The sequence below is a fragment of the Lagenorhynchus albirostris genome, chromosome 10 (assembly GCF_949774975.1).
Source record: "Lagenorhynchus albirostris chromosome 10, mLagAlb1.1, whole genome shotgun sequence".
NCBI classification, from domain to species: domain Eukaryota; kingdom Metazoa; phylum Chordata; class Mammalia; order Artiodactyla; family Delphinidae; genus Lagenorhynchus; species Lagenorhynchus albirostris.
The window spans coordinates 90232783-90256819 of record NC_083104.1 but is presented as its reverse complement, the minus strand read 5'-3'; the positions used below and the strand labels follow the sequence as shown (position 1 = coordinate 90256819).

The 24037-nt window shown below is 37.7% G+C and overlaps 2 protein-coding genes across 4 annotated transcripts in view; one reads left to right on the top strand and one right to left on the bottom strand.

Moving 5' to 3' along the window:
* The window catches only part of RNF144B (ring finger protein 144B), a 255843-nt gene extending 240798 nt beyond the window's left edge, over positions 1-15045 (top strand). The window contains exon 10 of one of the 3 annotated variants that reach the window (XR_009543046.1): positions 14875-14978. Coding sequence is in view for 2 of the 3 variants with exons in the window: in XM_060163605.1 (XP_060019588.1) it covers positions 14875-14987 (113 nt within the window). In the remaining variant the exon portion in view is untranslated. Of the gene's footprint in view, positions 1-14874 lie in introns of all 3 variants that reach the window. The other 2 variants (XM_060163605.1, XM_060163604.1) reach the window with 2 other exon arrangements.
* Positions 15046-22051: 7006 nt separating this feature from the next.
* LOC132528229 (dnaJ homolog subfamily A member 1-like) lies at positions 22052-23442 on the bottom strand. The gene is given in 3 exon segments (XM_060164270.1): positions 22052-22230; positions 22232-22334; positions 22337-23442. Coding segments are annotated over 3 exon segments (1185 nt in total). The 5' UTR covers positions 23367-23442; the 3' UTR covers positions 22052-22178.
* Between the last annotated feature and the right edge of the window lie 595 nt (positions 23443-24037).

The window sequence follows — 24037 nt, the reverse complement described above, 5'->3', positions numbered from 1 at the left end:
AGATGACTCATACTGACTTATGCAAAAAGTAAAATGGATTGACTTATGTAAATAACTGAAAAGGTCGGGACTAGGCCTGGCATAAAGTTCAGCTGATATCCAGGTTTCAAACCATGTCGTCTGATCTCTTTCCTCTATCTTTGGCTCTGATTTATTTGGCTTCCTTCTCAGGCGAAAACCCTCTCCATGAGGTGGTGCCTGAAACTTTGAGTTTGCATCGTTTTAAAACTAACAACCCAAAGCAAAAAGAGAGCTTTTCTTTCTCAAAGGTTCTGTAAAGAAATAAGTGGAATTGGGTCTCATTGATTTAGTTTTTGTCAAATGCCCAGTTATAAACTGACCATTGGGACAGGAAATTTGTATATGTTTATTGCCCATTCCAGAAGTGTGTAGCTCCAACCCCTGCAAAAAACCACATGGATTAAGAGTGAGGAAGGTGTGGCACTAAAGGAAAACTAGATGCTGTTGCCAGAAGAAGGGTAAGAAGAAGGATGGGTACTGGCTAGCAAAAAAATGATATTCTTCACTGTGAATGACTTGATAATTATTTTTCAGACACTTGTAAGGCTATAATGTATTAGAAAGTTTAGGATTTTGCTATTTATCCCCAAAGGGAAGAACTGGTATCAGTGTACAGAAGTGAAGGGGAAACAAGATTTTGTCGTTACATAAAGAATAATATTCTCATAGAGTACGAGTGTGGTGTGTGTTGTAAGGTAACTTATGCCTTGCCCCTAGAAGAATTTCTGCAAAAACTTGATGGATATTATAGAGGTGACTCCTGTTTTGTATTAAAGAATTGCCTAGATATATTCGACAATCCTTTCTGTTTCCATGCCTTCATCATTCTGTTTTCTACATGTGTGTGTGTGCTAGTACATGCACACAACCTTGTGGTTATTAGATCTCCCAAGAGGGAAGTTTAATCCAGTTGCCTGATGAGGGCATTAGTTAATGTCAGTTGTCTTTAAATTGCTACTTCTGTGCCTACTGAATCAATTCCATGTTTCTAGTTCTTCTTAATGTAGCATTACCCAAGGCGTAAGTAGCTGTACATGTGGCAAAGAAGATACAGTGCTGATTAAGGTTAAGGAATTGGGAAGACAGAGGGGTGGGGTTCACTTTATCCTCATGTACAGGTCACTTCCCCAAGCAGACAGAATATTCAATTTCCACTTTAAATTTCAGTTCTAGTACCAAACACTGAGACTGTAAGGAAGAAATAACACTAAAGGGAAGCCCTCAAAGATAATTTCATCATCCATAACACCAGGCTGTTCCTGGCATTATGACTAATAAAACTCAGCTAAAAACATGTTCTAAATATTTTTATGTGCAAAAAATAGAAAATTGTAATAAAATAATGGCTGTTATTTCAAACCATGACTATAGAATGCCCCTGGGACAGAAATGCCTAATTATGAAATAAAACAACTTTTGTATCCCTCAGGCAATGTTTTCAAACTATTGCTCTCTCCAAAGTAGTCACTATAATTAGTCCAATTCCCTAGAAGAAATGAAAAGTGTAGGGGAATTCATTTAGGGCTATAGCTCTGGGCTCTGTCTTGGATTGGGACCAAATGGACTATTAAAATGTGTGTGTGAAATAAGTGTATCAGCGCTGTGGGTCAGAGGATTACTTCTAGCAGGAATTACTTGATATTATCTTTGAGTCATGATATTCATATGTTTTCAGCAGGTAGGCTGAGAGTTATGAATTCTAAGACGAGTTGGATGACCTTTGATGGAAGTTTATTTCCAATACTGGTGAGCTGCGCCATCTCTCCATGCCTCAGCTTTCCCAGTTCTCAAATGAGGTTAAAAATGTCTACCTATTTAGAAAGAGAAAAGCTTTTAAAAAAAGTAATGGGCAAGGAGGGAGGAAAAACTTCAAGATTTCTCTTCTGTTTCCCCTGGAAATATTTTAAAGTACTATAGTACTCGATGGGAAAAATACTCTAGAATTATAAAAACCATTATTAGGATAAGTATTTTATATTTTGCTACCTAGAATTTAAATCCTACTAAATTACTTTTAAAGACATTTTTTCAGAATTATTTTGTGCTTTATTTGTTAGGAAACATTATATGTTCATTCTGTTTTAAAGGCAGACAGTGCAGTACAGCGTTTAAAGATGAATTGGACACTTTCTAGCTTTCAGAGATCAGCACTATTTTTCGCAAGCTAGGATGCTGTGTCTTCTATGTGGATTTCCTTTTCTTGACTTGAGATCTGTAGCTATGGCTTCATCCTCTTGATTTGTTCTCAGAGTGGGAGTTGAATACAATCTTTGTCAGTTAAGGTCCTGGCAGGAAATTGGGTAATTTGAATAGAGTTTAATAAGGGGACGATTTACAACAGTGTGTTCAGATTGTAGACAAACCACAAGGTACAGTCCAGAATGACTGGAGGGGTTCTCAGAGCCCTGAAAGGGAGAGAAGTAGGTGGAGAGGGCTGCTTGACAGGAGCTGTGACCTTCAGTCTAGGGACTAATCCATCCTGTGGTGACAGCAGAGAGAGAGCTGGGTGAATGCGTACCTGACCTTCAGCTTTTCCTCTTTCTGATTTCCTGTCTACACTAATGGGTTCTCCTGTTAGAGAGTGTAAGAAGCTTGCTCATGGAATAGTCTACATTGATATCTGTCTACCCTCTGATTTCCTGTCTACTCTAATGGGTTCTCCCCAGGGAACCCAACCAGCAGCCAGAGTGTGAGAAGCTTGCTGATGGAGTGGTCCGTCCAGGTCAGCCTCCCAGGACACACAGTGGAGAAAAGTGTGCAGTGGATTCATATAGGGCTAACAGAAGAGATCCGGAACAGTCTGTAGTAGTATCCTTTTCAAAAGTAGAAGTGGAGAAATAGGTTGCTACCATATTTGACTAGATTTTAAACAAAAGGTTTCATTGTCTTGTTACAGAATAAAACACACATTCAGGCCTTTAGTCAAGGGATCGCCTGAGAGTTTATCAAGCCAGGGCTTTCTGCAACAAGTGCTCTGCACCACCCAGTCTTGAGTCTCCTGCTTGCTTGAGTCTGGTTTTTATTTCCTCTTTCGCAACATGAAAGCAATTTGTCTGCATTTAGAAATATCACATATTGGGACACTTTGAAAGACTCTTAGAATCATCAGTTTTCAAAAGACTGTGGAGATGTAAAGAAGAGAACATTAGAAGACTCAGAGACCTCTGAGGGTGACAGTTCAGAACAAGAGATGATTTTAAAGAACATCCGTGGCAAAAAGGAGTATTCAGGAAGATTCCCTGTCTTTTTTTTTCCTTAGAAAATTCAATGAAAATGAAACATTATAAATGGTTAACACTAAGTCCAGAAAACCAAACATCTTACTCTTTTTCACTTTTCTTCTCTCTCTTTCTTTAAAATTAGGCAATTAATTTCTTCTGGTAGGATTTTCTCTCTGTCTTAAATATTGGCTTAACTTAGAAAGGCTGAGTAATTTCAATAATCACTTTCTAATTATTATGTGATTCTACTATCTTAAAATTTTAATATGTCGCTGTACCAAATGCAGTAATTTTATAGGAAACATATATCTTCAAATAAAATACCTTTATGTATTTTAAAGGATTTCTTTAAATACTAAGATATGTCCATTTTTATTTCCTCTCAAATTTCTATTCCTTTTCTCTCCTTTACCCTAAAGCTCAAATCTGGGGAAAATGGTTTTGATTAACTCCATGGTTTCAAAGTTTTCACAGTTCACTCTTGGATCACAGATATATTCTGAGTATAAATAACACTGTATCTGTAAAAAAGTATCTTGAGTCTAGAGTGGAGAGAAGTTATGTGGATTCAAGGTGTCATTATTAACTAAAGGAATCATTATTCTCTGAATTCAGCCATGGTAGGGGTTGGCCCAAGAAAGACCCTCAGTGAGACGCTCACCTCTAAAAATGTGCACTTTATTTTACAATTAACAAAGTAAACAGGTACTGTTTGAATTGTAGACTGAGTGCCTGCAGACGTTGGGTATGTTCTCTGTGCATGAGATGTACTGTTTGATACAGGGAACAGTATAGAAATACATCTCTGGCTCTGAGATGCTTCCCAAGAAGATAAAATAGGATTTGGTCTACTAGATTGGACATCCAGTCAGGCTATGATGGTAATTTAAACTTTGTGGCTGCCCTAGAGTTGTGAGCTCACAGAGATTAGTCCCTGGATTGCTCTTCAGAACCCTCTCCACCTTATGAGCCATAGAACTGTTTTCCTTTCTTAGTTTATCATGACCAAGAGGTCACAAGAATCAGAAAAATCTAACTGGAGGTTAGTCGTAGCCAACTGAAGACTGACAAACCCTTAATGAGACTTGAGATAGATCTTCCTTTTCATTTGTTTATTTATAAGAGCTGCAGAGAAAAGAGGTTTATTGATATCTCAGAGCATAATTGGTCTTAAAAAAGCTATCAGTACAGTGGACACCAAATTGTAGAAGAGAAGTTAATTCGTTTCACTAAGTAAGCATCTCCTCTTGCTTAACTATCCTAAAAAACGAAGCACAAATAAGTTACTAGGAAAGTGTGAAGTCAACTTGATGTGGAGTTTACATTCCCAATCAGACAAATTGGGTTATTTCAGAAGCTCTTTCTGTGTGATGTGGTTGATGTAGGAATCATTGAAATGGAGTGTTATTTTTCTGGTTTATTTTACTTTTTTTGATTGGGTTTGCAGAGGAGATGCAAAAATCAGGAGAAGTTTGTGGTTGACTTTTATTGGATTAATTTTTTTTTAAAATTTCATACCTGAAGGTAGAGCTCTATTTCTATGAAATTGATGTGTTTTTAAAACTAAAACGAAGAGTTATTAAATGTGCAGCCATCTAATTTTGAGATGATGAGGACCTGAGTGAAGAGGGCAGAAGTAGGGATGAAAAGGTGAGAGGGAAGCAAGAGATATTAAAGAAGAGAATTGGCTGCATGTTGGGCTGAGAGGTAAATTGAAGATAATTCCAAGGCTTTGTGTTTGTGGGTAACTCAGAGAATCATATTAACTTTAATAGAATAAAGATGTTTGAGGAGCAGTTATCTTTAGAGGGTAGAGGTGAGGTGGGGAAAAGATATATAGTAGAATCTTGACGTTTACAGATACAACTTTTGCAACATCCAATAGTTCAGACTTTACAAATTTTCATGTATTAATTTGTAATTGAGATGATAACTCCTTCATTGAATTGTTGTGAAGATTAAATGAGGTAACTTGTATAAAATGCTTAGGGATAATGATGATCATTATCATCACAAAAATGTTAAGAAAGCATTTGAACAATTCCTCTTGTGGTAAGATTTTTACAAATATTAACTAATTTAACGCCAGTGGCTCTGTGAAGTAGGTACTGATATTATCTTATTTTACAGATGAGGAAATTGAGACATAGTGAGAGGTGAAGCAACTTGCTTGAGGTTACATTAAGTGGCACAGCACAGACTCAATTCAGGTAGTCGGGCTCCAGAATTTAGCTCCTAAGCACTCTCTTCAGTACACTCTGGGGAAAATTAGAACTGACTATTATACAAGACTGAAATGCAATAGAAAATATTCAGTGGTTGAGTGATCCTAGCCAACAGCCCTGCATTCATACCTCAGTTAGTAAATCTCATAAATTTGAGGATGCTCGAAGGATCCTGGGAAAGTCAATGGGTCGATGAGTATAAAGGAAAAGACTTTTAACACTTTGTTATGGAAATTGTAAGGACACGTGTTCAGTTCTTTAAATACCCATGAACAAAGGAATTCATAGTAATATAATAATAATTTCAGCTGTCTTGATATTAATTTATTTGACAACTATTTTTTGAGCATCTATCACAGTGCTAAGCACTGTGGGGCATTTGATGGAGAAGAAGAAAATTCCTTCTCTTAACAAGCTTACTGTATGGTGGCAGAGACAGATGAATGAAATGCAAGTACAATATAGTGAAGTAATTACTAGGTGGAAGTAAGCACCAGCATCCACTAACTTGGTAGTGTCAACTAACTTGGTCATAGGAGGGTCAAATATAAGGCTTTTTGGAAGAAGTGATGTAAAATACAGAACTTGAAAGATGAATAGGAAATGAGTGCAGGTGAACATGTGAGGGGAAGTGGAGAAATGAGAGAGAATGGGTTGTGCCTGTGAAACTGCAAATAGGTCAATATGACTGAAAGATACAGTTTTCTGGGGGTGAGCAACAGGTAGAGATAAAGCTGCAGAAGTGAGGCAGTGGTCAGCTCAACAAGGCCTTCTAGGTCATGGTGAGGACTTTGATAATTAACTTGAGGGAAATGGAACCTATGCTTGCAGAATATCTGGAGCATACAGGTATGCTGGTCTAGTACGAATCTGGAAGGGCCTTTGGAGAGTATATTTTTATTTACACCAAATTTATATTGAGCACCCACTGCATATATAAAAGATTGTAAACTATGTGATGGAAAGATAAACTTGTACCTAAATTTTAGCATGCAGCATGCTCTTCTAATGACTGCAGTTTTATTTTGGTGCAAACTTAAGGACACATGTGTACGGTCAGATTTTTTTTCACTACCAAATCACCAGTTATTTGTGCAGGTAGGCAGATGAACTTGATTTCTAGTCTTAACTGTGCTCTGTGATGCCGGGAGAAATCACTGTAGGCCTTGGTTTTCTCATCTGTACTGTGAGAAAGTTGAAGTAGTTCATCATTAAATTTTCCTCTAAGTTCTAAAATTCACCTGTTTTGGTTTGAAAGTTTTCAAACATTCCAGTCATGTGAAAAGTGACGAAGTTTTACAATACACTATTATTTTATGTTTTTCCCCTGCCTCTCTGGGTAGCTTCAGTGGTAGTTCCGTTGAAGAGAGGGGCTGAAATAATAGCAGGATATTCAAGTCAAGGAAGAATAGAGACCATCATATTCATTCCCACACGTTACACATGAGGACCCTGAGGCAACCTAGTTATGCGTCTTATCCAAATTCTAGTGATGGGTCAGTGGCAGAGTGAAGTCTAGAGCCCTGAGGGTTTCTCACCCCAACTGAGTTATTTTTCCTCTATTAGGGGTCACTTTCTTCACCTCTTCCAGGATATATAGGGTGCTGTCTTAGGTAATAAATTTGGAAGAAAGTTTGATACCATGGAAGATTTCAGATGTTCTTAAGTAGAAGTGATTGTATCACTGCTAAGTAAGGGCTGCTGTTTATTTTTCTGGCTTCAAGTTGCTTTAAAAAAAATATATATATATATCATAATATATATTCTGTATATGTAATAATATATGTAATAATATATATATGTATATTTACTCCCTTATTCTTCATGAATGATTACCCCTTTTGCACTAATGTTTCCCTCTCTGGTTTCTCTAAAAGAAAGATCCTTAGGACGGTTTGCAGGCGCTGGGGGGGCAGCCAAGTTTGCATTGAGGGGCAAGGGGAAAGTTTCCCCCAGGTGTCCCGTGCTGGGGGCAGGGGCACTGGGGAGCGGTGTGGCTGTGGTCTGAAGGGTGACTGGCTGTTGGAGTGAGAAAGCCGTGTGGATGACAGGCTCTTGGTGCTCCAGCCAGGCGTCAGGGCTGTGCATCTGAGGTGGGAGAGCCAAGTTCAGGACACTGGTCCACAAGACACCTCCCAGCTCCACGTAATATCAAATGGCGAAAATCTCCCAGAGATATCCATCTCAATGCCAAGACCCAGCTCCACTCAATGACCAGCAAGCTACAGTGCTGGACACCCTATGCCAAACAACTAGCAAGACAGAAACACAACCCCATCCATTAGCAGAGAGGCTGCCTAAAATCATAATAAGGCCACAGACACCCCAAAACACACCACCAGATGTGGACCTGCACACCAGAAAGATAAGATCCAGCATCATCCACCAGAATACAGGCACTAGTCCCCTGCACCAGGAAGCCTACACAACCCACTGAACCAACCTTAGCCACTGGGAGCAGACACCAAAAACAATGGGAACTATGAACCTGCAGCCTGAGAAAAGGAGACCCCAAACACAGTAAGTTAAGCAAAATGAGAAGACAGAGAAACACACAGAAGATGAAGGAGCAAGGCAAAAACCCACCAGACCAAACAAATGAAGAGGAAATAGGCAGTCTACCTGAAAAAGAATTCAGAATAATGATAGTAAAGATGATCCAACATCTTGGAAATAGCATAGAGAAAATGCAAGAAACATTTAACAAGGAACTAGAAGAGCTAAAGAGGAAACAAGCAACAATGAACAACACAATAAATGAAATTAAAACTACTCTAAAAGGGATCAATAGCAGAATAACTGAGGCAGAAGAATGGATAAGTGACCTGGAAGGTAAAAGAGTGGAAATAACTACTGCAGAGCAGAATAAAGAAAAAACAATGAAAAGAGCTGAGGACAGTCTCAGAGACCTCTGGGACAACATTAAACGCACCAACATTCGAATTATAGGGTTCCCAGAAGAAGAAGAGAAAAAGAAAGGGACTGAGAAACTATTTGAAGAGATTATAGTTGAAAACTTCCCTAATATGGGAAAGGAAATAGTTAATCAAGTCGAGGAAGCACAGAGAGTCCCATACAGGATAAATCCAAGGAGAAACATGACAAGACACATATTAATCAAACTATCAAAAATTAAATACAAAGAAAAAAATATTAAAAGCAGCAAGGGAAAAACAACAAATAACACACAAGGGAATCCCCATAAGGTTAACAGCTGATCTTTTCAGCAGAAACTCTGCAAGCCAGAATGGAGTGGCAGAACATACTTAAAGTGATGAAGGAGAAAAACCTACAACCAAGATTACTCTACCCAGCAAGGATCTCATTCACATTTGACGGAGAAATTAAAAACCTTACAGACAAGCAAAAGCTAAGAGAATTCAGCACCACAAAACCAATGCTACAACAAATGCTAAAGGAACTTCTCTAGGCAGGAAACACAAGAGAAGGAAAAGACATAATAACAAACCCAAAACAATTAAGAAAATGGTAATAGAAACATACATACTGAAAATTACCTTAAATGTAAATGGATTAAATGCTCCAACCAAAAGACATAGACTGGCTGAATGGATACAAAAACAAGACCCGTATATATGCTCTCTACAAAACCCCCACTTCAGACCTATGGACACATAGAGACTGAAAGTGAGGGGATGGAAAAAGATACTCCATGCAAATGGAAATCAAAAGAAAACTGGAGTAGCAATTCTCCTATCTGCCAAAATAGACTTTAAAACAAAGACTATTATAAGCGACAAAGAAGGACATTACATAATGATCAAGGGATCAATCCAAGAAGAAGATATAACAATTGTAAATATTTATGCACCCAACATAGGAGCACCTCAATACATAAGGCAAATACTAACAGCCATGAAAGGGGATATCGACAGTAACACAATCATAGTAGGGGACTTTAACACCCCACTTTCACCAATGGACAGATCATCCAAAATGAAAATAAATAAGGAAACACAGCTTTAAATAATACATTAAACAAGATGGACTTAATTGATATTTGTATGACATTCCATCCAAAAACCACAGAATACACATTCTTCTCAAGTGCTCATGGAACATTCTCCAGGATAGATCATATCTTGGGTCACAAATCAAGCCTTGGTACATTTAAGACAATTGAATCATATCAAGTATCTTTTCCGACCACAGAGCTATGAGACTAGATATCAATTGCAGGAAAAAATCATAAAAAATACAAACACATGGAGGCTAAACAGTACACTACTTACTAACCAAGAGATCACTGAAGAAATGAAAGAGGAACTCAAAAAATGCTTAGAAACAAATGACAATGAAAATGCAACGACGCAAAACCTATTGGTTGCAGCAAAAGCAGTTCTAAGAGGGAAGTTTATAGCAATACAATCCTACCTTAAGAAACAAGAAACATCTTAAATAAACCACCTAACCTTACACCTAAAGCAATTGGAGAAAGAAGAACAAAGAAACCCCAAAGGTAGCAGAAGGAAAGAAATCATGAAGATCAGATCAGAAATCAATAAAAGAGAAATGAAGGAAACAATAACAAAGATCAATAAAACTAAAAGCTGGTCCTTTGAGAAGATAAACAAAATTAATAAACCACTAGCCAGACTCATCAAGAAAATACAGGAGAAGACTGAATTCAATAGAATTAGAAATGAAAAAGGAGAAGTAACAACTGACACTGCAGAAATACCAAGGATCATGAGAGATTACTACAAGCAACTATATGCCAATAAAATGGACAACCTGGAAGAAAGGGACAAATTCTTAGAAAGGCACAAGTTTCCGAGACTGAACCAGGAAGAAAGAGAAAATATGAACAGACCAATCACAAGCACTGAAATTGAAACTGTGATTAAAAATCTTCCAATAAACGAAAGCCCAGGACCAGATGGCTTCACAGGCGAATTCTGTCAAACATTTAGAGAAGAGCTAATACCTATCCTTCTCAAACTCTTCTCAAATATAGCAGAGGGACGAACACTCCCAAACTCATTCTACAAGGCCACCATCACCTTGATACCAAAACCAGACAAAGATGTCACAAAGGAAGAAAACTACAGGCCAATATCACTGATGAACATAGATGCAAAAATCCTCAACACAATACTAGCAAACAGAATCCAACAACAGATAAACGGATCTTACACCAAGATCAAGTGGGGTTTATCCCAGGAATGCAAGGATTCTTCAATATACGCAAATCAATGTGATACACCATATTAACAAATTGAAGGGGAAAAACCATATGATCATCTCAATAGATGCAGAGAAAGCTTTCGACAAAATTCAACACCCATTTATCATAAAAACTCTCCAGAAAGTAGGCATAGAGGGAACTTTCCCCAACATAATAAAGGCCATATATGACAAACCCACAGCCAACATCGTCCTCAGTGGTGAAAAACTGAAAGCATTTCCACTAAGATCAGGAAGAAGACAAGGTTGCCCACTCTCACCAGTATTATTCAACATAGTTTTGGAAGTTTTAGCCACAGCAATCATAGAAGAAAAAGAAATAAAAGGAATCCAAATCAGAAAAGAAGAAGTAAAGCTGTCACTGTTTGCAGATGACATGATACTATACATAGAGAATCCTAAAGATGCTACCAGAAAACTACTAGAGCTAATCAATGAATTTGGTAAAGTAGCAGGATACAAAATTAATGCACAGAAATCTCTGGCATTCCTATACACTAATGATGAAAAATCTGAAAGTGAAATTCAGAAAACACTCCCATTTACCACTGCAACAAAAAGAATAAAATATCTAGGAATAAACCTACCTAAGGAGACAAAAGACCTATCTGCAGAAAATTATAAGACACTGATGAACGAATTAAAGATGACACAAACAGATGGAGAGATATACCATGTTCTTGGATTGGAAGAATCAATTTTGTGAATATGAGTCTACTACCCAAAGCAATCTACAGATTCAATGCAATCCCTATGAAACTATCAGTGGCATTTTTCACAGAACTAGAGCAAAAAATTTCACAATTTGTATGGAAACACAAAAGACCCCGAATAGCCAAAGCAATCTTGAAACGAAAAACGGAGCTGGAGGAATCAGGCTCCCTGACTTCAGACTATACTACAAAGCTACAGTAATCAAGACAGTATGGTCGTGGTACAAAAACAGAAATATAGATCAGGATAGAAAGCCCAGAGGTAAACCCACACACATATGGTCACCTTATCTTTGATAAAGGAGGGAACAATATACAGTGGAGAAAAGACAGCCTCTTCAATAAGTGGTGCTGGGAAAACTGGACAGCTACATGTAAAAGAATGAAATTAGAACACTCCCTAACACCATACAGAAAAATAAACTCAAAATGGATTAAAGACCTAAATGTAAGGCCAGACACTATCAAACTCTTAGAGGAAAACATAGGCAGAACACTCTATGACATAAATCACAGCAAGATCCTTTTTGACCCACCTCCTAGAGAAATGGAAATAAAAACAAAAATAAACAAATGGGACCTAATGAAACTTAGAAGCTTTTGCACAGCAAAGGAAACCATAAACAAGATGAAAAGACAATCCTAAGAATGGGAGAAAATATTTGCAAACGAAGCAACTGACAAAGGATTAATCTCCAAAATATACTAGAAGCTCATGCAGCTCAATACCAAAAAACAAACAATCCAATCCAAAAATGGGCAGAAGACCTAAATAGACATTTCTCCAAAGCAGATATACAGATTGCCAACAAACACATGAAAGGATGCTCAACATCATTAATCATTAGGGAAATGCAGATCAAAACTACAATGAGATATCATTTCACACCTGTCAGAATGGCCATCATCAAAACATCTACAAACAGTTAATGCTGGAGAGGGTGTGGAGAAAAGGGAACCCTCTTCCACTGTTGGTGGGAATGTAAATTCATACAGGCAGTATGGAGAACAGTATGGAGCTTTCTTAAAAATCTAAAAATACAACTAACATATGACCCAGGAATCCCACTACTGGACATATGCCCTGAGAAAACGATAATTCAAAGAGTCATGTACCAAAATGTTCATTGCAGCTCTATTTACAATAGCCAGGACATGGAAGCAACCTAAGTGTCCATCAACAGCTGAGTGCATAAAGAAGCTGTGGCACATATATGGAATGGAATATTACTCAGGCATAAAAAGAAACGAAATTGAGTTATTTGTAATGAGGTAGATGGACTTAGAGTCTGTCATACAGAGTGAAGTAAGTCAGAAAGAGAAAAACAAATACTGTATGGTAACACATATATATGGAATCTAAAAAAAAAACAAAAAAAAGGTCATGAAGAACCTAGGGGCAAGACAGGAATAAAGCACAGACCTACTAGAGAATGGACTTGAGGATACAGGGAGGGGGAAGGGTAAGCTGGGACGAAGTGAGAGAGTGGCATGGATATATATACACTACGAAACGTAAAATAGATAGCTAGTGGGAAGCAGCCACATAGCATAGGGAGATCAGCTCGGTGTTTTGTGACCACCTAGAGGGGTGGGATAGGGAGGGTGGGTGGCAGGGAGATGCAAGAGTTATGGGGATATAACTGATTCACTTTGTTATAAAGCAGAAACTAACACACCGTTGTAAAGCAATTATACGCCAATAAAGATGTTAAAAAAAAAAAAAGAAAGATCCTTTTTCCTCCTTTCCCCACCTGCTGTTCTCTTACATCAGCCACTAAATGATCTTCCTCTAGTTGAGGAAGCTGGCAGCCTCCAATCTGCAGCCTTTAGATAGCCAGCTAATTAAGGGGAAAGCAGGTGTGGATGGGTCTATTCAGCCTGTAAATAAGTGCCAAAAATTAAAGTTATTGGTCTGTGAGCGTTAGCAGGTGGATGCAGTATTTTATACCTTTTATAAAGTAGGGGAAAAGGAGGGGGGTTAGAAGGCATTAAGGGTCGGGAAGAAAAAATGACTTTTTATAACTAAAAGCTCTTTAAAAGAGAATGTGTCTACTTCTGAAACATTGTCTTGTTTGGGATTAATCCTAAAAACATATAATTGCCTGCCCTAAGGGTGTAATGTTTCCTGAGTACGGCTCCATGAACTGTATGGCGTGGGCAAAAATAATTCATGGTCTCAAGCTGATACTGGCATAACTCATGACTGACTGCAGACATAAGTGCCTGTGTTCTTTTGTGATTTCTGTTCTCCATTTCTTACATATGCTCAAATGCCCAGAGTTCCCTATCTGCAAAGCCCCTCACTTAAATGCTGAGAAAAAAATATGATCTATTGTTGCACAACTTAATGCATTACTTAATGAAGCGATGTGGAAATAAAATTTATATGAGGAAATGAATTCCTGGGAGCGTACTTCTCCCTTTGTCATTTCTTTTTTCTTCCAGATTTTTTCCCCTTTCTTTTTCCTTCCTTTGTGTTTAATAATTTATTTTAGAATTCTTAACTGGAGGACGTTTTTCAGTAGAGTGTTATGGCAGAAGACCACAAGAGCATCATATATTATGCATTCAAAATACATTAATACACGGCTGAAATGCTAACCCGTACAATAGAATAATTATAGTGTATCTTCATTGAAATTGTACACATGGCTTTGTGATCACGCTCATTAATTTAGGTCTAAATGAAGCAAAATTATTCTGCATGGCTGCTGAGTTAATTTATGTGATATAAGTAAAGAAAAGTTAAATAAAGTGTGATGGAAAATGAGATTGCAGCCAAGCAATTAGGTCCAGAGGAACAGGTTCACTCATCTCCCCAGGCTTGCTGCCGTCTTGTTTACAAAAATTATTCATGTTATTGCAAAAATTTGTTCATTTTAAGACTGTATCATGGAATGTCCTGATGGAAGTTCTGAAGCATCTTATTCACAGCTAAATTTTAGGGGGGAAGAGTAATGTACCAGTATGATGGTTGCTTTTGCTTGGAGCTATTCCAGTATCCAGGTAAAACAACACAAATTTGTCTATTGATGTGAGCCTGAACTCCTGACATAATGGGAAAAATGCTTTGCTCTAATGAGTAGTATTTTTAGGGATCTGAAAATCTTACAAGTAGAGTGCATATTGTATATTCTCTCTAGTAGTCAAAGAAACTTTTTTTTCAATTGAGGAGGAAAAGGTGTCACCATGATTTTTTAATAGTACAGCAATTTATGTATGATGTGTCTTCGGAAAAGCTACCCCATTGCCTTCTACCTTATTTTAGCCCGTTTCAGGGTTTTTCAAAGTGGTAACTAGTTTCAATTTTGTGATCAGTGAGATAATAGTTGTCTTACAAGACAGAGGAATGATTATATTTCTATATTTAGAAAAGAAACCGATTATGAATCCAAATGCCATTTGAAAGCATCCACGAAAGCCTCTATCCTTCGTTTACTATCCTTCGTTTACTTCGTTTACAGTCTACTTTGTACTCCTCAGATCCATTGTCTCACAGAACCAGTTGTAAAGACGGTGTAAAGACTTTTGGTCAGAAGGAAAGAGGAAGAGAAGATAATAAAGAATTTAATGGAACAGAGAATTGCACATTCTGAATTCATTTAACAAATCTCTACTTTTTATTTTCATCCTGAAGGGAGCAAATGTCCATTTCCCTCTTTGCCTTTCATTTTATTCTGCTATTGCTGATGGTTTTCTTTCATGCTGCTTTACTTAGTGTAGAAAATACAGTGTCAAGGATTCAAGTAAATATACGGTTAAATCTTTGTTCTCAAGATTCCAAAAATCAATGGTAATATTTTCCGGCACAAATATTTAAACTTTAATCCTATAGGGTATTTTATTTGTCCTCTCTATTCTGTGTCACATGATTTATGCAATCCTTGTCTTGGCTTGAGGCACTTGAAAATAAGGTCTTTTTTTGCATATCAAGGAGTGTATGAAGTTCCAAATATTCTCTCAGATATTATGAGATCGCTTGGGGGAAAAGTGCTGCCTCAGCAGAAATGCTGTAGCTGTCACTGATTTGTGGAGACATCAAAGGGAAATGAAGGGAGACCAAAGACTAAATAAAGCAGTCATTACAAGTATAAGTAATCCCAAGAACAAAGTTTTACTCATTTATAGTTTCCACAGATTTAGAGAGTTAGTGCCTGGGGTTTTTCCTTGGCCCCTTCTGTTTGTGTACAATTATCTTGAGACTGATTTTCCAGCAAATAGTATGCTCAGAAATGGGAGTAATTCATGAGAATGTATTTATTCAGTGACTCATTAAAACTATATTCACATTTTTACTAAGTGATACAGTTTTGATTTTCTATGTGAACTGTTTGGCATAGCATTATTGACTTATATTTGCTTTGAATATTTATACTTAATGCTTATGAAGCTTTGGCCTCTACTTCCTTTAAATCATCAGTCTAACTTTAATTTTTGTTTCCTTAATATAACTGCCTTCCTCTACCTCTCTCTCCTTTTTCTGTTACCTCTAGTTCCTTGTCCTCTTCTTAGGAGATAGGGAACCAACCCAGTTTTACCTAAAATTAAAAACTCTTGCCTTGGAAAGCATGCTCTGCAACTATTCATGATTCCCTGTGCTGACTCATCATTCTCTCCCAGGATCTCTGCACCACCCTACATCCCTAATGGTGTCCTACCTTAACCTTTCACCTGACTCTGACTCACTTAACTCTGGCTTTAGGGTCCAGGAGTACATGGTAAGTAGTTTCTCCCTGTTATGGGTTGAATTCTGTTGCCCCAAAAGATATGTTCAAGTCCTAATCCCAGTACTTGTGAATGTGACCTTATTTCTAAATCATCTTTGTGGATGTCAGCAAGTTAAAATGAGGTCATACTGGATTAGGATGGGCCCTAGTCCAATGACTGATGTCCTTACAAGCAGAGGGAAATTCGGACACAGACACACAGGAAGAACAACATAAAGACAGAGGCAGAGATTGGAGTGATGCATCTATAAGTCAAAGAATGCCAAGAATTGCCAGCAACCACTAGAAGCTATGCAGAGGCACAGACATATCTTCCTTTACAGCCTCTAGAAGGAGTGAACCTGGCCACCACCTTGGTTTTGTACCTCTAGCTTCAAGAGATGAGAGAATAAATTTCTGTTTTTTTGAGTGACCCAATTTGTGTTAATTTGTTATAGAAGCCCTAGGAAACTAATTTAACTTTCTTTTTATATATTTTAAAAGTTATGTAGTTTTTTTTCTAGTTTAAAAAGAAAGAGAAAAAGAGGTTCTTTTTTCTTGCTTCTATTACTATGACACTTTTATTGTATTTTAGGCTTCATTGAGATAAAATTGACATATAACATTGTGTAAGTTTAAGGTGTACAATGTGATGATTTGAGACGTATATTTTGTGAATGTTTATCACAATAAACTTAGTTAATGCATCCTTTACCTCATATAATTACAACTTTGTTGTTATGATGAGAGCATTAAAGCTGTACTCTCACAGCAACTTTCGAGTACACAATACAGTTTTGTTAACTGTAGTCACCATGCTGTGTATTAGATCCCCAGAGCTTATTCATCTTATAACTGAAAGTTTGTACCCTTTGACCAACATTTCCCATTTCCCTCATCCCTAAACACCTGGCAACCATCATTCTACTCTTTGTTTCCGTGCATTTAATGTTTTTATGTTCTATTTATAACTGAGATCATACAATATTTGTCTTTCTCTGTCTGCCTTATCTCACGTAGCATAATGCTCTCAAGGTCCATCCATGTTTTTGCAAATGGCAAGATTTCCTTCTTTTTATTGCTGAATAATATTCCTGTGTGTGTGTGTTTGTGTGTGTGTGTGTGTGTGTGTGTGTGTGTGTATCACATCGTCCTTATCCATTCATCTATCAGAGGACGCAGGTTGTTTCCATGTCTTAGCTATTGTAAATAATACTGCAGTGAAAATGGGAGTGCAGATATCTCTTAGAAATCCTGATTTCATCTTCTTTGGGTATATACCCAAAGTGGGATTGCTGGATCACATGGTAGTTCTATTTTTAATTTTTTGAGGAAACTCCGTAATGTTTTCCACAGTGGCTGTACCAATTTACACTCCTACCAACAGTGCACCAGGATTTCATTTTCTCCTCATCCTGGCCAGCATTTGTTACTACTTGTCCTTTTGATAATAGCCAATCTAACAGGTATGTGGTGTATCTCACTGTGGTATTGATCTGCATTTCCCTGATGGTTAATCATGTACCTTTTCATGTACTTGTTGGCCATTTGTATGTCTTCTTTGGAAAAATGTCTATTCAAGTCCTCTGCCCATTTTTTAAAGCAGGTTTTTTTTTTTTTTTGCTACTGAGTTGTATGAATTCCTTATATTTTGGATCTTAGCCCCTTATCAGATGTATATATGGCTTGCAAGTATTTTCTGCCATTTTTCAGGTCACCTTTTCATTTTGTTGATTGCCTTTTGGTGTACAGGAGCTTCTAAGTTTGATGTAGTCCCACTTGTTAATTTTCACTTTTATTGCTTGTGTTTTTGGTGTCATATCCAAAAAAATCATTACTAAGAACGATGTTGAGGAGCTTTTTTTTTTTTCTTTTTGCGGTACGCGGGCCTCTCACTGCTGTGGCCTCTCCCGTTGCGGAGCACAGGCTCCGGACGCGCAGGCTCAGCGGCCATGGCTCACGGGCCCAGCCGCTCTGTGGCACGTGGGATCCTCCCGGACCGGGGCACGAACCAGCGTCCCCTGCATCGGCAGGCGGACTCTCAATCACTGCGCCACCAGGGAAGCCCTCGAGGAGCTTTTCATCTTATGTTTCTTCTAGGAGTTTTACATCCTTAATCCATTTCAAGTTAATTTTTGTGAGTGGTATAAGCGAAGGGTCCAATTTCATTGTTTTGAATGTGGATATCCAGTTTTCTCAGCACCATTTATTGAAGAAACTATTCTTTCCTTATTGAGTATTATTCTTGGATACCTTGTCAAATATTGGTTGAACATATATGCATGTATTTATTTCTGGGCTCTCAATTCTGTTCCATCGGTCTATATGTCTATTTTGAGGCCAGTATGATACTGTTTTGATTAATATTGCTTTGTACTTCAGTTTGAAATCAGAAAGTGTGATGCTTCCAACTTTGTTCTTTCTCAAAGATTGCTTTAGCCATTTGGGGTCTTTTTTGTTCCATGTGAAATTTAGTATTTTTTTTCTATTTCTGTGAAATATGGCATTGGAATTTTGATAGAAGTTGTATGTAATCTGTAGATTACTTTGGGTAGTATGGACATTTAAACGATATTAACTCTTCCAATCCATGAATATGAGCTATCTTTCAATGTGTTTTTGTCTTCTTCAGTTTCTTTCTTCAACGTCTTATGGTTTCCTGTGTATAGATCTTATATTTCCATGTTTAAATTTATTCCTAAGCATTTTATTATTTTTGATGCTGTTGTAAAATGGGATTATTTCCTTTATTTCTTTTCAGATAGTTCATTGTCAGTGTATAGAATCCATTGATTTTTGTATGTTCATTTTGTATCCTGAAACTTTATGACGTTTATTAGGTATGGCAGGTTTTTGTTTTGTTTATGTTGTGGAGTCTTTAGAATTTTCTTTATACAAGAGTATGTAATCAACAAACAGATAATTTTAATCCTTTCTTTTTGATTTGGATGCCTTTTATTTCTCTTTCTTGCTTGATTGTTCTGACTAGGACTTCCAGTATTATATTGAATAGAAGTGGTTAGCACAGGCAGCCTTGTTTTGTTCCTGATCTTAGAGAGAAAGCGTTCAACTTTTCACCATTGAGTATGATGTTAGCTATGGGTTTTTTGTATATGGGCTCTATTATGTTGAGGTACATTCCTTCTATACCCAATGTGTTGGGAATATTTATCATGAAAGGATGTTGTATTTTGTCAAATGCCTTTTCTGCATCTATTCAGATGGTCATATGATTTTTGTCTCTCATTCTAGTAATATGGTGTATCACATTTACTGATTTGCGTATACTGAAACATCTTTGCCCCCCAGGGATAAATCCCAGTTGATTGTGCTGTATTATCCTTTTAATGAGCTCTTGAATTTGGTTTCCTAGTATTTTGTTGAGAATTTTTGCGTCTGTATTTATCAGGGATGTTGGCCTGTAGTTTTCTTTTCTTATAGTATCCTTATCTGGCTTTGGTATCGGGGTAATGCTGGCCTCGTAAAATGACTTTGGAAGTGTTACTTTCTCTTCAATTTTTTGGGGAAGAGTTTCGTAGAATTTATCCATGAAGCATTTTGGTCCTGGGCTTTTGTTTGTTGAGAAGTTTTGGTTACTGATTCAATATCCTTACTTGTTATTGGTCTGATCAGATTTTCTGTTTTTTCATGATTAAGACTTGGTAGGTTATGTTTCTAGGAATTTATCTATTTCTTCAAGGTTGTCCAATTTGTTGGTATGTAATTGTTCATAGTAGTCTCTTATGATCCTTTCTATTTCTGTTGTATCGGTTGTAATGTTTCCTTTTTCATTTGTAATTTTATTTATTTGAGTTGTTGCTCTCTTTTTCTTGGAAAGTGCAACTAAAGTTTTGTCAGTTTTTATCTTTTCAAAAACCCAACTCTTAGTTTCATTGATCTTTTCTATTATTTTTCTATTCTTTGTTTCATTTATTTCTGCTCTGATTTTTGTTATCTCCTTCCTTCTGCTAACTTTCAGCTCAGTTTGTTCTTTTTCTAGTTCCTTAAGGTATAAAGTGAGGTTTATTTGAGATCTTTCTTTTATCTTAATGTAGGCATTTATCCCTATAAATGTCCCTCTCAGCACTGCTTTTGCTGCAACCCGTAAGTTTTGGTATGTTGTGGTTTCATTTTTGTTTGATCCCAAAGCAGGGTCTTCTTGGGTTGCCCCAAAAAGCTGGGGAAGCTGATTGTTCACCCTACTCTTTCTTTCCCTGTGAGGGGAACTCTTTGTAGCCAGGGAGTTTCTTCTTGGCACTGAGCAAGGCCAGGTTGGGGGATGGGATGATGCAGGTAAAAATGAAACTATTTTCCTTCCCTTTTTGTGCGGGAAAGTTTTTTGTTTCAATATGTTTTTGAAGTGTCTCAAGTTTTTTGTTTCATTATGTTTTTGAAGTGTCTTAAGTAGACTCCAGAGCTCTCCAAGTATGTTTTGTTTGTAAATATCTGTCTAAATGTTGATCCTTGTGGGGAGATGTAGGCTGGGGTCTCTTACTCCACCATCTTGCTGATGTCACTCACTATGATGCTCTTAACTAGTTACTGTGAGTCAGAATCATGGAAGCTCACAATTCAAGGGAAGGGAGCTAAGGGATTGTCTAACTAGAGTTTCATGGCAGGCAAGTGATTTGCCAATAGTCACACTGTTAGTAGTAAAGTAGAAAGAAGACAACCTGGTATGATAGAATATACACAGATCTTGGTGTCACATAGACTTCGGTTGGAATCCATCTCTACAGCTCATTACTTATAAAAATTTTTAAACTCTTCTGGCCTTTAGTTTCATCACTGGTAAATGGAAGAAAACCACCTGCTTCTCAGGAATATTGTATGGAAAAAGGAATTGTCTTAGTTAATTCAGGCTGCTATAAAAAAAATAGCATAGATTGTGTGGCTTAAACAACATTTATTTCTCACAGTTCTGGAGGCTGGGAAGTCCAAGATCAGGGGGCAGCATGGTCAAGTTCTAGTGAGGGTTCTCTTCCTGGCTTTCAGATGACTGCCTTCTTGCTGCATCCTCACAGAGAAGAGAGGGAGAGGGAAAAGACATTGAGAGAGAGCTCTCCAGTCTCTTCTTTTTTTTTGGCTTTTGAATCAGTATATTAAGGAGACATTCATACATTTCAAGAATTGCTGCTTAAATTCTGATATCCAGATTTAAGCTTGTGAACATATGACTTTAAACATACAATTAAAGCTATTCATAATTCGCTATTCTACTAACATTAAATTACAGTTACTTTGGAGCATAAGTTAAATGGTTTAAAGTAAGCCTGTAACATACCTGCAAAACACCTTCCTAACTCATACATGCAAAGTACTTCTCATCACTCTAACTTCTAAGTTACCCTGCTCCAGAAGTGACTACTCTAAACTAAGGCTTACTGTGGTCCAAAGAGAAGGAAGAAAAAAAAAAAGTAACCAGGACCAATAGCTAGATATATTAAAAAAAGATGGCGCAGCAGAAGGGAATGCAATCCTACAAGCGCAAGCCCTCAAGAAGCAGCATGTTATATGATAAACCCCTTCTTTAGAAAGGTGTCATTTCTATCACTGATACCACAGGCTAAATTATATAGCATGCCATCTTCAAGTAACAGTTGAGGCAATAGAATAAATGCAGAGGCATCACAATGAATCCCACTTAATACCACTATACAGACCAACACTTCTCTACAAATTCTTCGTCTGACTGCCAGTTAAATACAATTTTAACTTCATAGCTTAACAATTAAGGGTCATACACTGAAGCCAATACATATACCTGGCATTTCAGTCTAAGCTATTCCATGTACATAGCTGAAATCAATTACAAAGTATGGCCTAACAACTGCTAGGGGAAATTTTTTAAAGTAGTTTTTACAAGTATTAAACTTATCTTGCACACTGAAGTCATCATACATACAGGGCAAAGTCAGAGCTTTTATGTTCGAGTTTATTCTTCATTTAACTTTTAAAACACTACTATAATTGAATATTAAAACAAACAATAGCAAGTAGTGAGCATGTTATGATTATAGTCCTTCACTCAATCACTACTGCAAATAAAATGCCAGCAGTGAGTGTTATTCACTGGCCCCATTAGGAGGTCTGACAGTGAACACCACCCCGAGGACGATGATCATCATCCTCATGCTTCTCCATTGTAATGGCGCCATCTTTCCTGATTTGGATCAAAGTCCACTAGTTCTACCTGGTCCATTTCATCAGTCTCTTCTACTTCCTTCCTCTCAGGAGTTTTTCCAGCAAAGAGAGTTTATCCGGGGAGAGAAAGCCATTCTCAGGAAAGTTTACCTTAAATTCAATGATTAAGCGACCCTTTTTATATGGTCTATGATAAATTGGCATGCCTTCATTTAGCACACACTAGATATCTCCATGCTTGACAATCTGACCTGGATGAGAAGTGATGACTGTGGTTCGGTTGTCAAGAGTAGATATTGGCTTTTGGAAGCCACACAATGCCTCAACCAGCTGTATGTCCATACACATGAAAAGGTCTTCTCCTCGTCGAGTAAAAACAGCATGGTCCTTCTGATCTAAAACGATGATAATATCTCCTGGCTCCAGTCCTGGTTCTTGGTCTCCTTCACCATGGAATGTTATCTTCTGGCCATCTTTCATGCCTTTGTCAATGTGAACTTCTAGAATTTTCTTCTCTCGAACTATCTTCCTTCCATTGCAGCTTTTACATCTATCTTTAGGACTGATCCGCTCCCCATGGCCCTGGCACTCCATGCAGACAGACTGAATTTGCTGAACCATTCCAGGTCCTATCTGATGAATTCTTATTTGCATTCCAGTACCTCGGCAATTGGGACAGCACTCTACTGCTCCTTTCTTACCACCTCGGCCTTCACATTTGTCACAAATCACATTCTTTTGCAGAGCTAGTTTTCTTGTTGCACCATTATATAAATCTTCTAAGGTTACTGTGAGTTGATGGGCAACATTTTTACCTCTCCTTTCTCTCTTCATCCTGCCTCCTCCTCCAAAAAACATATCGAAGATGTCCATGGGGGAGCCAAAACTGCCACCTGCTCCACCTTCTTTAATGGGCTGCTCTCCTCCTTTGTCACATAATTCCCTTTTCTTTGCATCAGAGAGCACTTCATAAGCTTGAGAAATCTGTTTAAACTTCTCTCCATCATTTGGATTCTTATCAGGGTGGTACTTCAAGGCCAGTTTCCTGTAAGCCTTTTTCAGCTCTTCTTGGGTGGCATTGGGTTTGACCCCCAAAACATCATAATAAGTGGTTTCTTTCACCATTTCTTACAGTCGGTGAGAGGGCCGATGCCGGTGTGGGGGAGCGGGAAGGAGCGCGTTGCCGTGTGCAGCTCGGGCAGCCGCCGCTCCGCCGCCTTTTCACCAAGCGTTCTCTCCAGTCTCTTCTTTTAAGGGCACTAATCCCATCATGAGGATCCTACCCTCATGACCTCATCTAAACCTGAACCTAATTACTTCCCAAAGACCCTGCCTCCCAATGCCATCACTTTGGAAGTTAGGATTTTAACACATGAATTTTGGGGTCACACACATTCATCTCATAACCTGAATAATAACTTAAAGTCCCTAAAGAAACTGGCTATGGAATACTCGACAAATGTATGTTTTCTTCTAACTTCCTCTTTTTGTCTGTAAGTAGCCAGTGAAATTTTCCAGCTCTCTGTGTTGGGGCATTGCATTAGATCATTTTCTTTGTGAAGTGGTGCTGGTATCTGGTAAGTGACTGCATGTTTAAGATACCCATAGTATCCAAGGACTGGTACATGCCAATACTCTCTTTCACTCTGGCAGTAGAAAGCTTGAAAATGGCAGTAATTGTTTTTATGTTTACAACAGTTTTTATGAATGTTTGGAGAGAGAATTTTTAAGTAGCTTGTTGTACCTCTTCCCTGTTTAGAGTCACTACTGAAGCCTTACTAGAAATGGGAAGTTTG